Raw genomic sequence first — 19,984 nt, forward strand, 5'->3', positions numbered from 1 at the left:
TTATACTTATATCCCCTCCCTCTTGAGCCTCCCTCCCTCCCCTGCAGCCCACCCCTCCCGGTCATCACAGAGGGCCATACTCAACTTTATGAAAGGAGAGGTCTTCAAATTCTTATACTCCAGTTCAAATATGTTCACTTTTTGCAATAAGAACCCCAATGGGAAAATGCCTAGAATAGCAATGATGTGATGAACAAGGACATTTTGCCAGCAGGAGATCTATCTATAACCCTGCTTTCTTGCCATCCCCAGCAGAAAGCAACTCACATCCTCACTGCCATGGCAAATACTGCTTGGGAGTATCCTTAATACTCCTTCTAGTCCCTTCTGAAACTCTTTGGACTTTGAGTAGATAAAAAAACAATATCAAGATAAGGCTTTCTATCAGAACATTTAGAGCAAGTTGATTAAAAGCACACACACATCATTGGACTCAGGAGGTTATATCTGTTACTGAGAAGAATTACTGGCACTTGCAGTGAGCAACAGATTTTTTACCTTCCTCATCCCCCTTCAAAATCTAAGGATGTCTGATTTTGATACTCTTTGTCTCAATGTTTACAATCAGATTTATGAATGGTCTGAAAGGCATGCATTATTTAATGTATAAAGGTCCATTTAATATGAGACTAAGCACGGTGAACATCTGCAGATTTTCTAGGCAAGGGTTCACTATCTTCAAGGAATGTCCATCGTCACTTAGGGTTTATTGGAGCAACTAGCAATAGATGAAAGGCCTGTGGACAGCACTAATTCATCTTTTTGAAGAGTAAGATGTCAGTACTTTTTTTCACTGACCATGCCATAATTTTTTTTTAATTGAAGGATAATTATTTTTGCAATCTTGTGTTGGTTTCTGCCATACAACATCGAGAATCAGGCATAACTATATATACAGAGAGAGGCAGGATATATATAATATACATATACATATATATATATATCTCCCCTCCTCTTGAGCCTCCCTTGCCCTCTGCAAGTCCATTCTCTACATCTGTGTCTCCATTCCTTCACTGCAAATTAGGGTAATCAGTACCGTTTCTCCAGATTCCATATACATATATATAGCTTTAATATATTTGTTTTCCTCTTTCTGACTTACTCCACTCTGTATAACAGGCTTCAGGTTTACCCTCCTCTCTCCAACTGAATCAAATGCATTCCTCCTTATGGTTAACATTCCATTGTACGTCTGCACCACAAACATACCACGACTTCATCCATTCATTGAAGAGCACTCATTCTTACAGAGACAGTCAAGCGACTTTTCTGTCACTTGCATACCCAGGTTAAATATCCATTATCTTAAGTTACTCACCTTGAAAATGATAAATTTTCTCACATGCCCTTAATATTTATCCAAGCTATAAAATTGTCTCATTTCATAATTGTATGGATAACAGAAACAGAAGAGACTCTGCAATTTAAGCAACTGTAATAACTGCTGTTTACTAAGTACTTAATAGTAAATTAATCTTCCCACCAATTCTGCTAGGCAGATCCTATTATCTTTATTTCACAGATACAGAAATAAAGGCTTAGAGAAATCACATGAATTGGAAAAAGGGAGACACAGCGCATGTAATAGAGATCCATTGCCCATTCCCAATACTGATATTTCCCATTTTTGTCTTGCTCTGACACCCACAATTTAAAAGACTGCTACCAAAAATGTATGTATACCGTTTGATTAAACAAACGGTAACAAAAAGTAATACACTGTGTGACTACAGGATAGGAAACGTGACATTAGCAAATAAACCAAAGTAGTACACGGGTAATAAACACTTCAAATATGGTGCCTCATGGTTAGGATCATATTATTTAAAAATCCACAGATGCACAAGCATTAAATTACTCAATACATCAAACTTTCTAGGAGTTAAAAATAATTTAAAAATTTGAGTCCTCAAATATCTAGTGACTAGTAGAAAACTTTCGAATAGGAATCAGATAATGATTTTACTGCAATAATATGTCTTCTTCAATTTTTAAAAGAATGATTCATTTAGTTGAGTTTCAACTTTGAAAATGCCTAATGCAAATATCAAATCCTAATCAGTAATGCAATGTACATAATTCATGTCCAAATAGTTTATATTTTATAAAGCATCTTTGTAATTTTATGTGTTAGATTTTTTTTAAAAGGAATACTAATAAAGCTATATGGAGATAAAAGGGAGACAGAAATAAAAGTCCAGGTAATACAAACTATGGTATAATTTGACACTTTGGACATACTGAACATATTAACTGTGCTCCTGGGATGGTGGAAGACAAACATTTATGCCAGGGCATCGGATCAGAGATGTGTCTTTTTTTTGCCATGTACTAGTCAGATTCGGGCTTCCCAGGTGGTTCTAGTGGTAAGCCACCCGCCAAAGTAGAAGACGTAAGAGACGCAGGTTTGATCCCTGGGTGGGGAGAACCCCTGGAGAAGGGAATGGCAACCCTCTTCAGTATCCTTGCCTAGAGAATCCCATGGACAGAGGAACCTGGCAGGCTGCAGTCTATAGGGTCACACAGAGTTAGACACGACTGACGCGACTTAGCATGCACGCGTGCACAGACAGATTCAGTTCTCAGAAAATCTGAGGATTTAGGGGAGTCTGCCTTGACACATTTTGTTCTATTTGAGTTCTTCTAGAGAAGGCAATGGCACCCCACTCCAGTACTCTTGCTTAGAAAATCCCATGGACAGAGGAGACTGGAAGGCTGCAGCCCATGGGGTCGCCGAGGGTCGGACACGACTGAGCGAGTTCACTTTCACTTTCATGCATTGGAGAAGGAAATGGCAACCCACTCCAGTGTTCTTGCCTGGAGAATCCCAGGGACGGGGGAGCCTGGTGGGCTGCACAGAGTCGGACACGGCTGAAGCGACTTAGCAGCAGCAGCAATCAACTTTCCGCTTCTTCATTCCACTCCCTCAAATTGCTGACATATGTAACACGCTTCATCATTTCCAGATAATGTAACCAAAATTTAACTCGCACTCTCTAATATATTTGTACATTAGTCTTCTATACTAAAAATGATAACTTTCTGGAAAAGGCAATAACTCAGAATGAGAATTTCAAGTACTGGGGCAAAGACTTCGGAGAAAAGATCTTACACACTTTCTGCGCTCCATAAGTTGCCTTCCCATTCTGCCCACTCCTCCCACCTCAATACAATGGAGGACGCCAGCAAGGGGTTATTCTAAGCTCCAAGATGCCCACAGGGATGAAGGTGACTGGACTCATGGGATCCAGAACTGGGGTACTTACAAGGAGTCAAATGGCAAAAACCGAGCCTGGTTTGCCCATGCTCCCTGAAAGAAGTTCATTAGCTTTTCTAGAATGCTAATATATTACACCAATGTATAACATATTAGATACTAAGTAGGTTTCCCAGTTATGAGGGTTTGTAGGTATGATGATGAACTAGGGAGGGCGGAGGACAAGAACCTTCCATTTAACAAGGTTGGTCAGAGCTTCCCTGGTGGCTCAGTGGTGAACAATCTGACTGTCAATGAAGGAGACACGGGTTCACTCCCCGATCCAAAAAGACCCCCACAGCTATGGGGTAACTAAGCCTGTGTGCCGCAACTATTGAGCCTACTGAGCCTGCACCCTAGAGCACAGGGGAACTACGGAGCTCATGTGCCACAGCTGTTGGAGCCTGCCTGGCCTAGAGCCTCTGTGCCCTAGAGCCTCTGTGCCCTAGAGCCTGCATGCCTTAGAGCCTCTGTGCCCTAGAGCCTCTGTGCCCTAGAGCCTGCATGCCTTAGAGCCTCTGTGCCCTAGAGCCTCTGTGCCCTAGAGCCTCTGTGCCCTAGAGCCTGGGAGCCCTAGAGCCTCTGTGCCCTAGAGCCTGGGAGCCCTAGAGCCTCTGTGCCCTAGAGCCTGCGTGCCCTAGAGCCTGGGAGCCCTAGAGCCTCTGTGCCCTAGAGCCTGGGAGCCCTAGAGCCTCTGTGCCCTAGAGCCTCTGTGCCCTAGAGCCTGGGAGCCCTAGAGCCTCTGTGCCCTAGACCTGCATGCCCTAGAGCCTGTGTGCCCAAGAGCCTCTGTGCTCTAGAGCCTGCTTACCCTAGAGCCTCTGTGACCTAGAGCCTCCGTGCCCTAGAGCCTGTGTGCCCTAGAGCCTGTGTGCCCTAGAGCCTGGGAGCCCTAGAGCCTCTGTGCCCTACAGCCTCCATGCCCTAGAGCCTGAGAGCCCTAGAGCCTGTGCTCCACAACAGGAGGAGCCGCCACAATGAGAAGCCTGCACGCTGAAACCAGACTGTAGCCTCTGCTCGCCACTACTAGAGAAAAGCCCACACACAGCAAAGACCCAGCATAGCCAAAAAGAAAACAAATAAATACAAATTATTAAAAAAAAAAGAAGAAGAAGTTGCTCAGTAGCCTAAACTTAGTATTAGGAATATTCCCTACCTGAGTAGAAACAAGATAATCAGATTGAAGCTACTGGCTTATTAGTTACCCAACATAATTTTCCAAGAGAAAAACTGAAACAGTTGTTTCAAGGAATTCAAATAACACAATAATGTTGAGTATACACTGACCTTACTGATATGTACTCTTTGAAACGAAAAAGAAATAGAATGAAATACACATTTTTACTCAGCTTCACTTGTGAATGCATGCACTTCCCCAGCTTCAGAGCCATTCTTTTCATACACGATGAGAATAAAAAAATGGAATTTAGAAGACTCTTGAGAGTCCCTTGGATTGCCAGGAGATCAAACCAGTCAATCTGAACAGAAATCAACCCTGAATATTCACTGGAAAAACTGACGCTGAAGCGGAAACTCCAGTACTGTGGTCACCTGGTGCAAAGAGTCGACTCACTGGAAAAGACCCTGATGCTGAGAAAGATTGAGAGCAGAAGCGGGCGACAGAGGATGAGATGCTTGGATGGCATCACTGACTCAATGGACGTGAGTCTGAGCAAGCTCCGGGAGATGGGGAAGGACAGGGAAGCCTGGTGTGCTGCAGTGCATGGGGTCACAGAGTGGGACACAACTGAGCGACCGAACAACAGAATGGTTTTACTGCCTAAAGCAACATCTCAGACACTATCAGCATGAATTGTCTTAATATCGTTTGATAAGGCCAATGTAACTAAAAAAAAATGAGAGAGATGCAGACTGAAAAACTGATGGAGCTGGTGAATCTTGAGTATGAGTCTTAGAGAAAGATCACATCTGCAAGCCGTACAATAGAGAAAAATGTGTTTCAAGTGGCATGCAGTATAGACTCTGAGTTTGATAGGTATGATAAACAAGCTTCTCTGCATCCTCTTTAGAAAGGTCACAAGTGACAGCATTTCTGTATTAATGAGAAAATATCTATGAAATGTACCGGCTAGTCACATGGAGGCAGAACCTGTCTAAAACAATCAGGAAAATCCCCAGGAGTGTGTACACACACTACCACTCAGCTAATTTTCCTCCTGCGTTCTCTTGTTTGTCTAGGAAAATATGCCAACAAAGGGGTCAAGGGCAAGATCCATCTTAAACAGGAGAGGGGCAAGGTGAACGGCTTGAAGCTTAAAATCCAAGAGGGTATTTTTCCTATTCCCCCTGGATATCTGCCCCCTAAGCTGGGTAATTCTATCTGACAATTAAAATATCACATGACATTATTCTAATGGCTGTGTGAATTTCATCAATCTTTGGGGTAATTCCTTTTCAATCTGGCTTTTAAAGCACCTCTAGGAATGAGTGGGCTGTTTAATTAGCTGCCTTGATTTCTTTGTCTGATTCAAATTGTTATAAGCAGATCAGCAGATGATGCCAAGGATACAAAAGACATGTTCCCAACAACCAAATGCAGGCCCCACATCTTGGCCAGAAATTCACTATTCAGACCACCTCTGAACATCCGACACAGCATGAATTGACACGTGGATTTCACTCTTTCATTGTTAATCTTTCACTTTCTAGATATGGAAAATTATTTTGTTATAGTAAAAATAGGATGGGAAGGTTCAAAAGAAAACTGGACAGGTGCTGAGACTAGGTGTCAAATTTTTAAAACTGGAATGACTTCATGAAATAACCATATTTTCCAAAATACAGCAAAAGGAAAGGCTTTATAATATTCACTATAATGCATAGTAGGAAATCATTACCAGCTAAATGAAAGTTCTAATGCAAAATACAGAGAAAATCAGGTGTTATCTGATTTCCTATCTCAACATTAGAAATTCTCATTTAGTAACCCATTCACTGTGCCATCTGTATAAGACAATCTTAATTTGGCACAGTATTATTCTGACTGTTATACACCTGCCTGTTCTCTGGACTATGAAAGAAAAATAGCAATTTTTCAACCATAATAATCCTCAAGTCTTTTTGATTAATATAGATATTTAGATACAAAATAAAACAGCTTTATGTCAAAAGAATTTCAGATGCTTCAGAGAATAAGGCAGAGAATTCAGAATTACTTTGGATATCTTTGATTACAGTTCTGCAAAAAAAAAAAAAGACAAATGTGTTTTTAGAAAAAAGTCATCTAGAAAAGTCATTACGATAACATGGAAATGAAGGTAATTACATAAAAATACAGGAAGATCCAGGGTTGTCATGGTGATAAGATGTAAGCATCTACATTTCTGGATATGAGCTGGAGACAGCATCAATTAATCTCTTTTTTAAAGATGAATCTCAATTTTCAGCCTGTCATGCTTACCATTTTTTAAAGAACACATGAAACCTGAATGAAAGAGATTTAGACTGTTATGGTTGCTTTTTAGAAAACCAATCAATCTGTAAATCACTGAGGATTATAGAGCGAGGAACTTCAAGTTCTGTCTTCAACTCAACTATGATAGTCAACACCCAATAAAATTCACAGTGAATGGTTTGTAAAGGGGAGAAAAATGAACTACCCTCCCCCCAAATTCTTACAAACCAATTATCATATTCTAACAATTGGTTGTTATGCCTTTAATCATCATAAATATTTATAACAAGGCCAGTGTCCTCAGGCTTTCCATTCTGGTTTTAAATTGCCCTCTAAGTAATTAACTGCTAAAATTACCCATTTGTCTAAAATTGATATTATGCTACAATACAGACCATTAGTTAATAGTGAATATTTATTTCAGAACCATATTGCGAACAGACTCAGTTTGTAGACAATTAAAGTAGCAGAGTGACTACAGAAATTTAGTTAACACTGAAACAATCTTTCTCTGATGTGCTTATTCCAACGCTTACAAGGAATATATAGCACAAAAGATAAAACTTTTAACAGATGTTCTGCTGGGATTTAGTACAGAATCACCACAGACTACTCCGTGGCTTATTATGAAATCACTAGCTATGTACTCTTCCATTTGTTCCTTCCTACCCCCTCATTCTCCAGTGATACATCACCTTTGCAATGCCTGCAAGCTGACCCGATTTACGATAAAGAAAAAGCGCCTGAATTCTTAGACTCGTGGTATCCCAGCTTTTCACAATAAACAAGTTATATGAAATCTAAACAGAGATATGCACATTTTTATAATCCAAGAGACATGTTTCAAATATTTCTCCTTATCATCATGCCACACAGTGATGAAAGCAAAAGTCAAAACTGTCAAATTTAGAAGCTAGGAGATTTGACCAGTATGTTTTCCTTCTGCTCACCATAATCAATATCTTCTATTTATCACATCCAACCCTTTAATAATCCATGAGGTATTTAACCAAATGCAGAGCTTCAGAGTTACTGCAAGAACATGCTCTTTTAAAGACAACTGCTTATCTCACCTGGTTTTCACACCCTACATTTTTAGAGAACCATTAAAAGATCTAATTTTAGCTCAGCTGCAGCACCCAGCACAGCAATATGAACAGCTGTTAACTTAGTAAATATTATTCTTAGGTTCTTCGCTTCGCATTCAGAAATTTTAAGTGACAATAAATATCACCACATGAAAAAAATACATTAATCCATCACACAGAAATACCCGTGGGACCTCTGCCACTATGTCATAGTCAGACTTCTTTGAGAATAATTTCACCTGCAGTGCAGATCCTACAGGAAACCCTGGAGGAGGGCACTGTCTCTACACAGACAGACTGTGAAGAAATGCCAGTGCATAATTAGCGGAGTGGCCTCCCATGGAAACCAATGTGGTAATAGGGGCTGTCTGCTTCCAGGCACTGCAATTCAGATGCCAAAACACAGGCATTAACAAGATGCATTCTGTTTTTTTCAACTTCCCATACCCTCAGAGAAGGTAGAACTATTATCTTCACTATGAAAAGGATGACAAACCTATGTGACTGAGTGCATATAACGTCACAAATAAAAAAGCTAAGTGCAGTAATTTAATAAATGAATCACGCATTGTAAGGAAAAGAACATTGGACAAAGAATCAAATGCTCTGACAAAATGATTTTGATCTTTATTTTATATCAAATGTGGCAGGTGAAATGGAAGACTGTTTTAGGATGCTAATCCTGAAATGAGGCTGGCTATAGCAGAATCCTAAAGAGGTGTTTGACTTTTTTTAACTATGTAATACATCGACATGTAATATTGACTGCATATTACAATATTACATATTGATTATAATATTGTATTATAACCATGGAAATGTTATTTGCAGCTGAGCCACTACGTTTCACATGAATACTTTTCTCTCCTGCACAATAATTTGTTTTTCCTGGTGTAACAATCTAGATCTTTTGTTGGTTGGTTGGTTTGCCGTTGTTGAGTATTCTTTGGGGTTATCACTAATGCAACACCAAATTCTTCTTCAATCTTGTGCGTGCGTGCTCAGTCACTAATCTGTGTCTGACTCTTTGCGACCCCATGGACTGGAGCCCGCCAGACTCCTCTGTGCATGGGATTCTCCAGGCAAGAATACTAGAGTGGGTTGCCATTTCCTCCTCCAGGGGATCTTCTAGACCCAGGGATCAAATATGCATCTCCTGTGGCTCCTGCACTGGCTAATTCTTTACTACTGAGGTGCCAGGGAAGCCCCTTCCAACTTGGAAGTCTGCTCAAACACATTTGATATTCTATCTGAAAATTTCATCTTAGAAATCTCGCCTGGAGTCTTCTGAGCAACTGGACTGACGGGTTACTCTTCCAGCCTGATGCACCACTGTTATCCTGGGATTCTTTCCGTCATCTCGAGGATCTCCATCCCTCTTTTGAGGGAGCCTCTATTGCCAGGTTTCCTTTTCTATTCTGCCTTGGTTTATTCCCTGAGTTACAGCGGGGAGAGTATATCTTCTGAGAAAGGATGCAAGCTATGCACAATTTTCAACTCCTTGACCATCTGAAAATAATTATTCTGCTTTCACACTTCATTGAGAGTTTGCATATTATACTAGATCGGACAATTTTACATCAGAATTCTCAAGTCACTGTCCCACTTCCGTCTCCCTTCTAGGGCCGCTGCTGAACTCTAAATGGCGAAGGTGGAGGAGGCGGTGGTGGCTGAGTCCCTAAGTCATGTCCAGCTCTTTGCGACCCCATAAACTATAGCCCTCGAGGTTCCTCTGTCCCCGGGATTTTCCAGGCAAGAATACTGGAGTGGGTTGCCACTGCTTTCTCCAGGGGATCTTCTTCACCCAGGGATTGAACCTGAACTACTGTGTTGCAGGTGGGCCCCTGCATTGCAAGCAGATTCTTCACCAACTGAGCCACCAGGAAAACCCCCCTGAACGGTGACGACACCACTGTAATTCTTGATTCTTAGCAGTAAATCTGCTTCCTTTCGGTAGGATCTGTCTTTGAAATCATGTTCAGAAATTCTGCCATAATAAATATTACTGTTCTTCTATTTTCATTAAATGTGATGGGCATTTAAAAGATCTGTTTAATCTTGAAGTTCATATCCTTCACATCTAGAAGAAGCATATTTCAAAGTTTATGATTTTCATAACTACATCCTATTTTCTCCAATTATTCAGATGGCCCATCTCCCGAACTGGATTCTAAATTTTTTTTAATAATTCTTGTCTCATGTTTCAGATTTCTATATTATGCTCTACTTTGTACATAAGCATAAGTTGGTACAGTTCTCCAACTTTTTCTTCCATCCATTTTCACGACTGTTGTTTTTTATTATATTAGGAATCGCTTCACTTTATTTTAGAAAGTGCAAAGAAGAAAAGTGGAAGAAAGCAGACTCAGCTTAACTTAAATAGTGGAAATAGAACCCTGAAGGGGAATATAAAGTACAAAAGCAAATTTCCAAGTTTACCTACAGCAGTGATGTAAGTTGCATCCTAAGTAATCCTATTTCCCATTTAAAAATTATTGTTGTTGTTTTTAATTTCTGTCATCATATTTTTAATTTCCAAAGCTACCTCATGTTCACTGATTTATCCTGTTTAAAATAAAGGGAGATAGTGAAGGACAGGGAGGCCTAGAGTGCTGCAGTCCATGGGGTTGCGAAGAGTCAGACACGATTCAGTGATTGAACCACAAGGAAAGTAATGTAGCATTGTGCTTCACAGGAGTACTATTCTCTTTTGCCTCTTAGATATTATTATTGATAATTTTTTGATGCTTCTTTCTCTGTCTAATCAAAACAAACCAACCTTGCTTCCTCTGAGTTACTTATTTGTCAAGGGGGGCCTTCTTTACGTCCGTTCTCTTGGACTGACCCGATGCCCCATAATAGATGCTTTCAGTCTTCAGGCCTGGGTTGGAGACCTGTTTCATGAAGCACCCATACCCCCTCCTACCTGCCCAGCCCCTGCTGTTCTCTCGGACACCCCACCAACCACCTAGCTGGCAGAGCGACAGCTGTTGAGGCAGGCAGGCTGTGGAGCTGGGAGAGAGCAGCAGGCCCTCATCACCACCAGCTCTCCAGGCTGCAGGCAAACGCCTACAGGCCACAAGGAAAGCAGGCTGATGCTGGGGGTTGTGCGAGGCAGCCAGGCCTCTCAGCCCTGGCCTGAGCAAATGCCCACCATCTCCTACTTAAGAGAAAGTCGCTCATGGACTATATACGGTCCACTGAATTCTCCAGGCCAGAATACTGGAGTGGGGAGCCTTTCCCTTCTCCAGGGGATCTTCCCAACCCACAGGTCTCCCCCATTTCCTACTTAGGGTGCTTTTAAAATTTTGATTCTGGGAAAAGAAAAGAGACTATATATGTGTATATATGTGTGTGCGTGTGTGTGCTCAGTTGCTCAGTCATGTCCAGTTCTTTATGACCCCATGGACTGTAGTCTGCCAGGCTTCCCTGTCCACAGGATTCTCCAGGCAAAAATACTAGAGTAGGTTGCCATTTCCTACACCAGGGAATCGTCCCAACTCAGGGATCGAATCCGCGCTGGCAGGCAGACTCTTTACCGCTGAGCCACCAGGGAGGCCCATGTATACATATATATACATACACACATATACATATATGTATATTCTTTTAATTTCACAGATGACTGTGCTATGGAGCCCAGTTTGAAGACCTCGTCAATGCCAACCAAAATTTCTTGCACCCTTAAGTATTCCAAGAACTGGGACAATCAAGAACATTTTGGCAAATCCTCAAAGAAGCCAAGACCTCAATAGCTATGGGGAAAGGGATACTTATATGTCAATACCTATTGCTGCCTCTCATATTTGGAAAGTTATACATACTAAATATTTGAATGATGTATATATACATATACTAAGCATATGATGACTGATCATGGGGTGAAAGAAAAGCTTGCCAAACGGGTAAGAGTTATTGAAACACAATTTCAAGCAGTGCAGCCTAGTAACTGAAAATCAGTAACCTAGAAGCTCAATCTCTCCATGACTATCAAGAAATTAAGGAAAAATAAAATGTAATGGAAAAAGCAGAAGTTACTACAAAGGCTACAGAAATCACCAGTGATGCCAGCCTGAGCTGAAAAGAGCAATGCTCTATGGGAAGAGCTCTCTTCCTTTGCTTCACAGATAAAGTTTTCCACCAACTCTTACCCATAACTAATGAGCCATAAAATTAAAAGACGCTTGCTCCTTGGAAGGAAAACTCTAACAAACCTAGACAGCGTATTCAAAAGCAGAGATATCATTTTGCCAACAAAGGTCCCTTAGTCAAAGCTATAGTTTTTGCAGTAGTCTTGTACAGAAGTGAGAGCTGGACCATAAAGAAGGTTGAGCCAAAGAACTGATGCTTTTGAACGGTGGTGTTGGAGAAGACTCTTGAGAGTCCCTTGGACTGCAAGGAGATCTAAACAGTCCATCCTAAAGGAAATCAGTCCTGAATATTCACTGGAAGGACTAACGCTGAAGCAGAAGCTCCAGTACTTTGGCCACCTGATGCGAAGAGCTGACTACTGGAAAAGACCCTGAAAGATGCTGGGAAAGATTGAGGGCAAGAAAAGGGGGCAATAGAGGATGAGATGGTTGGATGGCATCATCGATTCAGTGGACGTGAGTCTGAGCAAACTCCAGGAGATAGTGAAGGACAGGAAAGCCTGGCATGCTGTGGTCCAGGGGGTCACAAAGAGTCAGACATGGCTAAGTGACTAAATAACTGCAACGAAGTATTGGTGAGAAGACCAAACCAGGATAATGGAAATCCAGTGATGTCTTTGTTCTTTGCAAAGGCGGAGTTAGCTCTTTAATCTCAATCCTGTCACTGAATTTAAAGTTGGTAGGTCAAAGTTAGCTCAGAGTAGCCTCTGATTTCCACTGATTCTAATAGGTCCTGGGCTTCCACTAGCTGGGCTCTCTGCAGATTACCTGGGCTGAAGTGGAAAATAAGATTAAGGAGGTACCATACTGTTGATTTTGAACCCAATCAACCCTAAAAAGAGAACATTAAATGTAGTAATGAGATGACTTGAGATGTTTTGATGTTAAAAAAAAATTGTGGTCATTAAGCATTCAGGTCAGGTCAGTTGCTCAGTCGTGTCCGACTCTTTGCGACCCCATGAATCGCAGCACATCAGGCGTCCCTGCCCATCACCAACTCCCAGAGTTCACTCAAACTCAGGTCCATCAAGTCGGTGATGTTTGATGTTAAAAAAAAATTGCGGTCATTAAACATTAGTATTGTAATTAATAATACTATTAATTAGTATTAAACAAGATTAATAAAAAATCTCTTAGCCTGTTAAAATTTCTTGCCCAATGCAACCACTAAAAATCTATGTCAATGGATACAGATGTTTAAGAAAAGCGAATAGCCAAAAAACTGAATCTAAATAAAAATTTAATAAAACAAAAAGTCACAACAATGAAAAAGGACATATATGAAAAAAGTCAACAAATACTTCAAGTACCATACTGATTCTAGTCTTTATTTTAAAAAGAATGTCTTGCAGAGTTCCTACAGTTTCCCACATTTTAAAAATGTATAACAAAAGTGATCACCTTAAAAAGCCCCATCATTAATGTTACAAATATTAAAAACAGCCTTCAATTTATTAAGAAAAGAACAATGCAATAGAAAATTGAACAATATATAAGAAACAGGCAAACTGTAATGGCAGAATTACAAATGGTCAAGAAACATGAAAAGATGCCCAATGTCACTAGCAGTCAAGAAAATGCCAATGTAAAAACATTTCATTTTTACTCATCGGAATGGCACAAGTTTTAATGACTGGTTAGTCAGTCCTAGGGAATGTAGAGAAAAAATCCTTTTGTCATTTACCACCACGGGGGCAAATGTCTCAATTAAATTCACTATAACTGACATCACTAATTCTAATGAATAAAGAAAACCCATTAACTAGATATCGAAAACATAAGAAACTACAGACAATAAAATAGTATTTTTATAAAGCAAGAAAGAAATGAACACATGTAACGCTGTATGTGAAATCTACCTCTAGCAAAGGGGAAAGTACAGCAGGAAAACCACGCCACACTGCAAGAAAGGCGCAGATAGTGAACGGGATGAAAAGGAGACAAATAATGATGCTCCAAACGCATTTATATCACTGAATGGGTTCTCGGGATCCTGAAATGCAGCCATTTCAAAACTGAAATGGAAGCACATCATTATAAGCCTACCGATAACCTTTAGTATCTTCTAACTCCCTAACATATGCCAAGAAAAGACTCTCCTCTTTTAAGTCTGAAACATGGGGAAATGTTTCCAAAATGGTTGCTAGGTCGAAACTTAGAAAAGCTTAATTCTTTTTACACATAGTAATCCAATTTCTGGTGAAAGAAATAAAAGAAAACTGAAGGAAAAATCATTCTTATCTCTTTATACAAACAAATGAAAAAATATGCACCATGAACTCATCATAACACGATTTTGGATCATAATAAAACATTATCTTGAAACCAACTGGTACTTCAGTATGGAGCTCTAAGCTACAGCGACTGGAGATTCCGCTCTACTGAAAACATAGTTTGGGCAGGATTCCAGTAGATCTCTCTCATTACTGGCAAATGGTTCTCCATGAAGGAAAAATAGGGTACAGTATAAATAATAATGCTCCAGTGAAAATATTTAATGCCAAAGCATGGCTTTCATTGTCAAAGCAACGACTATGGTTCACTTCAGAATCACTTCTCTTTACACAATTAAAAAAAAATTATAGTAGAGGCATTAGACTTTGGTTCAAAAAATGCACATGAAGAATGCTAAGCCTTGACTTAAAAGATCTTTTCGTACCTTCACATTATCTGGATGCAGCCCCCCAGGGTGCTTGTCCATGTACTGACATAAATCAGTATGCTAGAAGAAAAAAAGGAAAACGTATTAACATCCCTTTGGCTATAAAACAATGAATCAATATTTTTCTATTTCAAAGTCATCACTGCTTTCTGAACCAAGCAAATATAAGACAAGTGGGTGAATTTTCTAGTGTATGCAGCTGCACGTTCCTCCACCCTCCATTTTAACCACAGTTGAATGATTACTCCAGATTCTATCTTAGGTTAAACATATCTGTGCATTAGAAAGAATTTAGGTCCACAATTTGCTAATTTGTTAAATGCCTAATTCTCACATTGAATATGTATCTCTTAAGTGGAATAAGAAGAAACCTTACCTAAAATATATATACCTTAACTTCAACTAAAAGCACACACACATACAGTTAACCAATCCAAATACAATTTCAATTACCTGCATTTTTCAGGTGGAAATGAAGGTGATGGTTATTTATTTTGTATGACATGTAAATATTACAAACAGATCATTCTAATAAAATTAATCATTGGATGTATTTACATTTCTCATAACTATATTCATTAAAAGATAATTTTCAGATTCTCAGCACTCTTGAATATATTTGAAAAAATATTTATTTTATAAAACTTGATAATGCTTTACTTTCTAAATCAATGCAAATACTTCCAAAGTTATAAATTAAGACAAATACATCCAGATTTATTTTAAAAAGAAATATCCCTAGAAAGCAACTTATACTGTAATTTTTCCAAATATCCCAAGTTGAATTTGCACACAGTTGTGTATTTTCTTTTTAATGCTTTTTCTGTTTATATCATGAGCTACATAAAACTTCTAAAGAAACATGTAGAGCTGCTGTACAAATTTTCCTAATCTTATTTACTGGCGTTAACAATCTTATGATTTAATCACTCTGTAAAAACCAGTGACCGCCATTATTTATGCTCCATTATCAGGTTTCAATTGTTGAGGAATTATAAGCTTTGGACACATTCATAAGCCTGTACATGGTTGTAGCCATGATGATAACAGTTCAGCTTCCTTTACTGAGTTTTTCTTGCGTGCCAGCTGGTAACTGCTGAGAATACAGAGCAGAATTTAGCATTCATTCACTGTTCACCATGTATTTCTCAGCTCATTATCTTCCAGGCGCTACCCTAGTCATTCTATTGCTGTTGTTCAGTCGTTAAATTGTGCTCCCCTCTTTACTACCCCATGGACTACAGCATGCCAGGCTTCCCTGTCCTTACTCTCTTCTGGAGTTTCCTTAAACCCATGCCCGTTGAGTTAGTGATGCTACCTAACCACGTCATCCTCTGCTGCCCTCTTCTCCTTTCGCCTTCGATCCTTCCCAGAGTCAGGGTCTTTTCCAATGAGTCCGCTCTTCACATCAGGTGCCCAAAGAAAGCTCTGGAGTTTAGTGACACTAATCAGTAAGGACACAGAATTCAAGGAAACAGATGTAGGTGGAAAAAAACCGGGACGTGTGTAATGACAGCACAGTAAGTCGTACATTAGGAATACTACTGGGCAGTGTTTGAGGACATGGAGGGAGGCCCTTAATGTCTGCTCAAGACAGGCCACAGTAAGTGATACTTTCAAATAAGATCTGAGTAGAGAATGAAAAAGGTCAGCCATGGAAGAACAAAGGGAAAGAACATGGGACAGAAGAGATGCTCTTGGATATATTCTAAGACCGTATTGCCTTTCTCTTTTCCACACACTGAGGACAGAAACTATATACTTCAAAAATTTTTTATTTTGTACTAGGGCATAGCCGATTAACAATGCTGTAACAGAACATAGAAAATGGTCCATGAAAAAGTATGTTTTAATACACTACACGATATACAACTATAACGTGCTTGTTGTCTCACACATAATAAACTGGTAAATAGAAAGTACATCCAATCATAACAATAATTAATAAACATATGTTAAAATCTCTTTTTAAAATGTAAATTTTCAGTTTACAAAACAAAATCAAACTCACACTTTCCAAGATAAAGGCTAAATATAATAAATAACAAAAAATAACAGAAAACCTGAAAGTAAAGGGATAATACATCATATTATATATTATATATTGATGTTATTTATATTTTATGGTGTTTATACTGGCAAATACCAAAAAAAGGCAAAGAGCAACTTATCAATGTAAATGTTAAACATAACAGAATTCAAAGAAAACGGATTGAACATTTATTCACCTAGCAACATGGTATATCACTATAAAGCAAATACTGATCAAAATAAAAGAAGAAGCTCAAATTTTCACAAAATTTTGAAGGTTACTTCTTTAAAAAAAAAAAATCAACCAATGAAATTGACAAAAAAATTAAAAAGTAAAAAGGAGGTTATATAAAGGATATGAGTAACACATCTAAAAAGCATGTTTAATTTTATGCCCAATAAACTTATGCTACATATATATCCTTTAAGAAGTGAAATGATGTTAGGGTCAAAGCTTCCATTGTACTTTTTACTTGACGTATATGCATTAAATGCAAATTGTGCATAAATAAATAACAGAGTCTCTGCTTTCAGAGAACTCAAACGTTCTGTGGATTTTTATATACCTGTGAAAATACTGTAACTTTTTTCAAAGAATAAAGTACTCAAGCATTTTGTCTGAAACCAACCAAACAAACAAAATCCCCACTTAACTATGAGGATGGAAATATATCAGGAACGGGGGAAAAAGTTCCTAAGTCTCATGTATACCTTATATCCTTCTGTGTGTATATGCATGCCCAATGATACTGCAACATGAATAACAAGGAGGCTTCTCCAGAAATGAGATCTTAGGGAAATTTCAAAAAGATTTTTCCCAAACCTTTAAAAATTTTAAATTTGTATTCCCTCAGTTGTACGGCATGAACATTATGTATGCACACACACACGGCTGTCACTAGCTACGTAGCCTTAGGTGGTTATATAACCTCTGGGTATCAGTGTCTTCACCTGTGTTATGGGGATAATCCTAGCACACCTACTGCATATGGATATTGTGAAAATTAGTACATAAATATCCATTTTGCCCAGCACGGGGTAGATGCTGCAGCTGATGATGAGGATAATGATGGTGATGAAGATTTTCTGTAGTGTGTTTAGACTACGAAGGGATATTTTGGAGGACTGCAATTCAAAATGAAATGCTAAATACTGTTTGAGAACTGGAACTCTTAGGCATAACATTTCATTCTTATTATATGCGTTCTTCCTGTCCGTACGTCCAGACTTTCTCATTCATACTCCACAGCTCTCCGTACACAACCTCTGAGACTACTTCCAGCAAATACATCATTCATCTCAGATTGCTCTGGGTGATTAGGGGCAAAAATCTAGAGAACCTCAAATGGAGGAAAAGACAAAAAGGGGTATAAGGTCTTATCTTGTATCCTGGCAAACTTCCGTTTTACTTTAATTAAAAACTTTCTCCTCCCCCCTCTTTTTTTAATATACAATACTATGCCTGGAACTACATTAGATGTGCCTAAATTACAAATTTCATTACATCTCTTCATTTTAACTTCTCTCCTCCGTTCAACTCACTGGATTATGTGACCCTTGTGACTTTTCCTGGTCCAGAAATAATAGAAGTAACCTTAACAGTCATGCTGGGAGGTAATTCTCTGTTATTACACTTTTTAAAGCCATCCTACACATACGAGTTCTGAACAGAAGGCCCCTATGGCACATGACCAACAGATCACTATCCACTGATGAGACACGCATAATCTCAATCCATCTGGCTTGATCTCTGGCCATTTCTTGTTCTAAAAATAAAAGGAGTATCTTTAGACTAGGTGCCTGGTAACTACAGACCAAACCCAGTCACTCTTCCCCCTCCGATCTCTGTCTTGGCTCGTGGCTAGCATCTCTTCTGGCCTGTGCCACGTTATGCTTCACTTCATCTTCCTGCACCTCCCTCGTATTCACTCTACAACAGCTGCTGTTCTTCTGGGCAATGCTTTTAGAAGTGCTTGTGTCTGACAGGTTTATACCTGAATGCCTAAGAATACTTCATCAGCCTTCCCTCTAGAGCGGGTGGTTTTAAATGAAGCCAACAAGTGTGGCTAGATTTGTATACCAAGCAGAAGAGTGAGAGCAGAAAGAAGCTGGAAGGTGCAATCCCCACACTCGCATACATTTCTTTCAAAATCAGGTTCCTCTTTCCTTATTGCTGATTACCCATCAAGTAGCATTTATTTAAGGTTCCCGTGTGATGCTAGTGGTAAACGCAGGAGACATAAATGCCAAGAGATAGAAGACATGCAGGTTTGATCCCTGGGTGGAGAAGATCCCTGGAAGAGGAAATGGCAACACACTCCAGTATTCTTGCCTGGAGAACCCCATGGACAGAGGAGCCTGGTGGGCTGCAGTCCATGAGGCTCACAAAAGAATCGGACATAACGGAAGCGACTTGGCACGCATGTACACAGCATTTATTATAGGATTTACAAAGGTGCAGGAGTATTTCAAAGGGAAGGAATCTGAAGAACATATCTGAAACCATAATCCCCTGAACATAAACGTTTTCTGTAGAAGAACCACATTTACAGTTTGGGTTTCTCCATGTTGACTTCATTACACTGTGGCAGGATCAATTTAGAAGGCAGAAGACAGATATTCCTTTGTAAAACAGCAGCATATAGAAAGAGCATAAAATACTGGAGAAAAGACTTTTTCCTCATAAGCACTTTCACACAGCAGAGTCTCAGTGAATTTCAGTCATATGTAGACCTGAGAACTACATGACCAACAGAACACACCCATGAAACTTGAAGAGAAAGACATGAAAGGAGACTGCAAAGATAAATTATAAATGTGATGACAGTTTTAAACAGGCCTGAGTGCAGAACATCCCTTCAAAAGATTACCTGGAAAAAAAAAAAAAATCCAGCCAAAGAAAAAGATGCGAAACCAGCTGGACTATGACATTCCCCTTTTCTTGATTTCCACTCTCCACTCCTTGTGGTTGCTCAGTCACTCAGCCGTGTGCAACAGGACAGGCGTCCTGTCCATCACCAACTCCTGGACCTTGCTCAAACTCAGGTCCATCGAGTGGGTGATGCCATCCAACCATCTCATCTTCTGTTGTCCCCTTCTCCTCCTGTTCAATCTTTCCCAGCATCATGGGCTTTTCTAGTGAGTCAGCTCTTCGCATCAGGTGGCCAAACTACTGGAGCTTCAGCTTCAGCAGCAGTTCTTCCAATGAACATTCAGGATTGATTTCCTTTAGGATGGACTGGTTGGATCTCCTGGCAGTCCAAGGGACTCTCAAGAGTCTTCTCCAACACCACAGTTCAAAAGCATCAATTCTTTGGTGTTCAGCCTCTTTCATGGTCTATCTGTCACATCCATACATGACTACCAGAAAAACTATAGCTT

The 19,984-nt window shown here is 39.6% G+C and overlaps 1 protein-coding gene across 3 annotated transcripts in view; it reads right to left on the bottom strand.

Moving 5' to 3' along the window:
- The window catches only part of CDK14 (cyclin dependent kinase 14), a 673,238-nt gene that overhangs the window by 340,359 nt on the left and 312,895 nt on the right, over positions 1-19,984 (bottom strand). For all 3 annotated transcript variants that reach the window (XM_013963116.2, XM_018047444.1, XM_018047443.1), the window contains one exon: positions 14,570-14,632. In XM_013963116.2, coding sequence (XP_013818570.2) covers positions 14,570-14,632 — 63 coding nt within the window. The remainder of the gene's footprint in view (positions 1-14,569; positions 14,633-19,984) is intronic.

Source organism: Capra hircus, chromosome 4, assembly GCF_001704415.2.
Source record: "Capra hircus breed San Clemente chromosome 4, ASM170441v1, whole genome shotgun sequence".
NCBI classification, from domain to species: Eukaryota; Metazoa; Chordata; class Mammalia; order Artiodactyla; family Bovidae; genus Capra; species Capra hircus.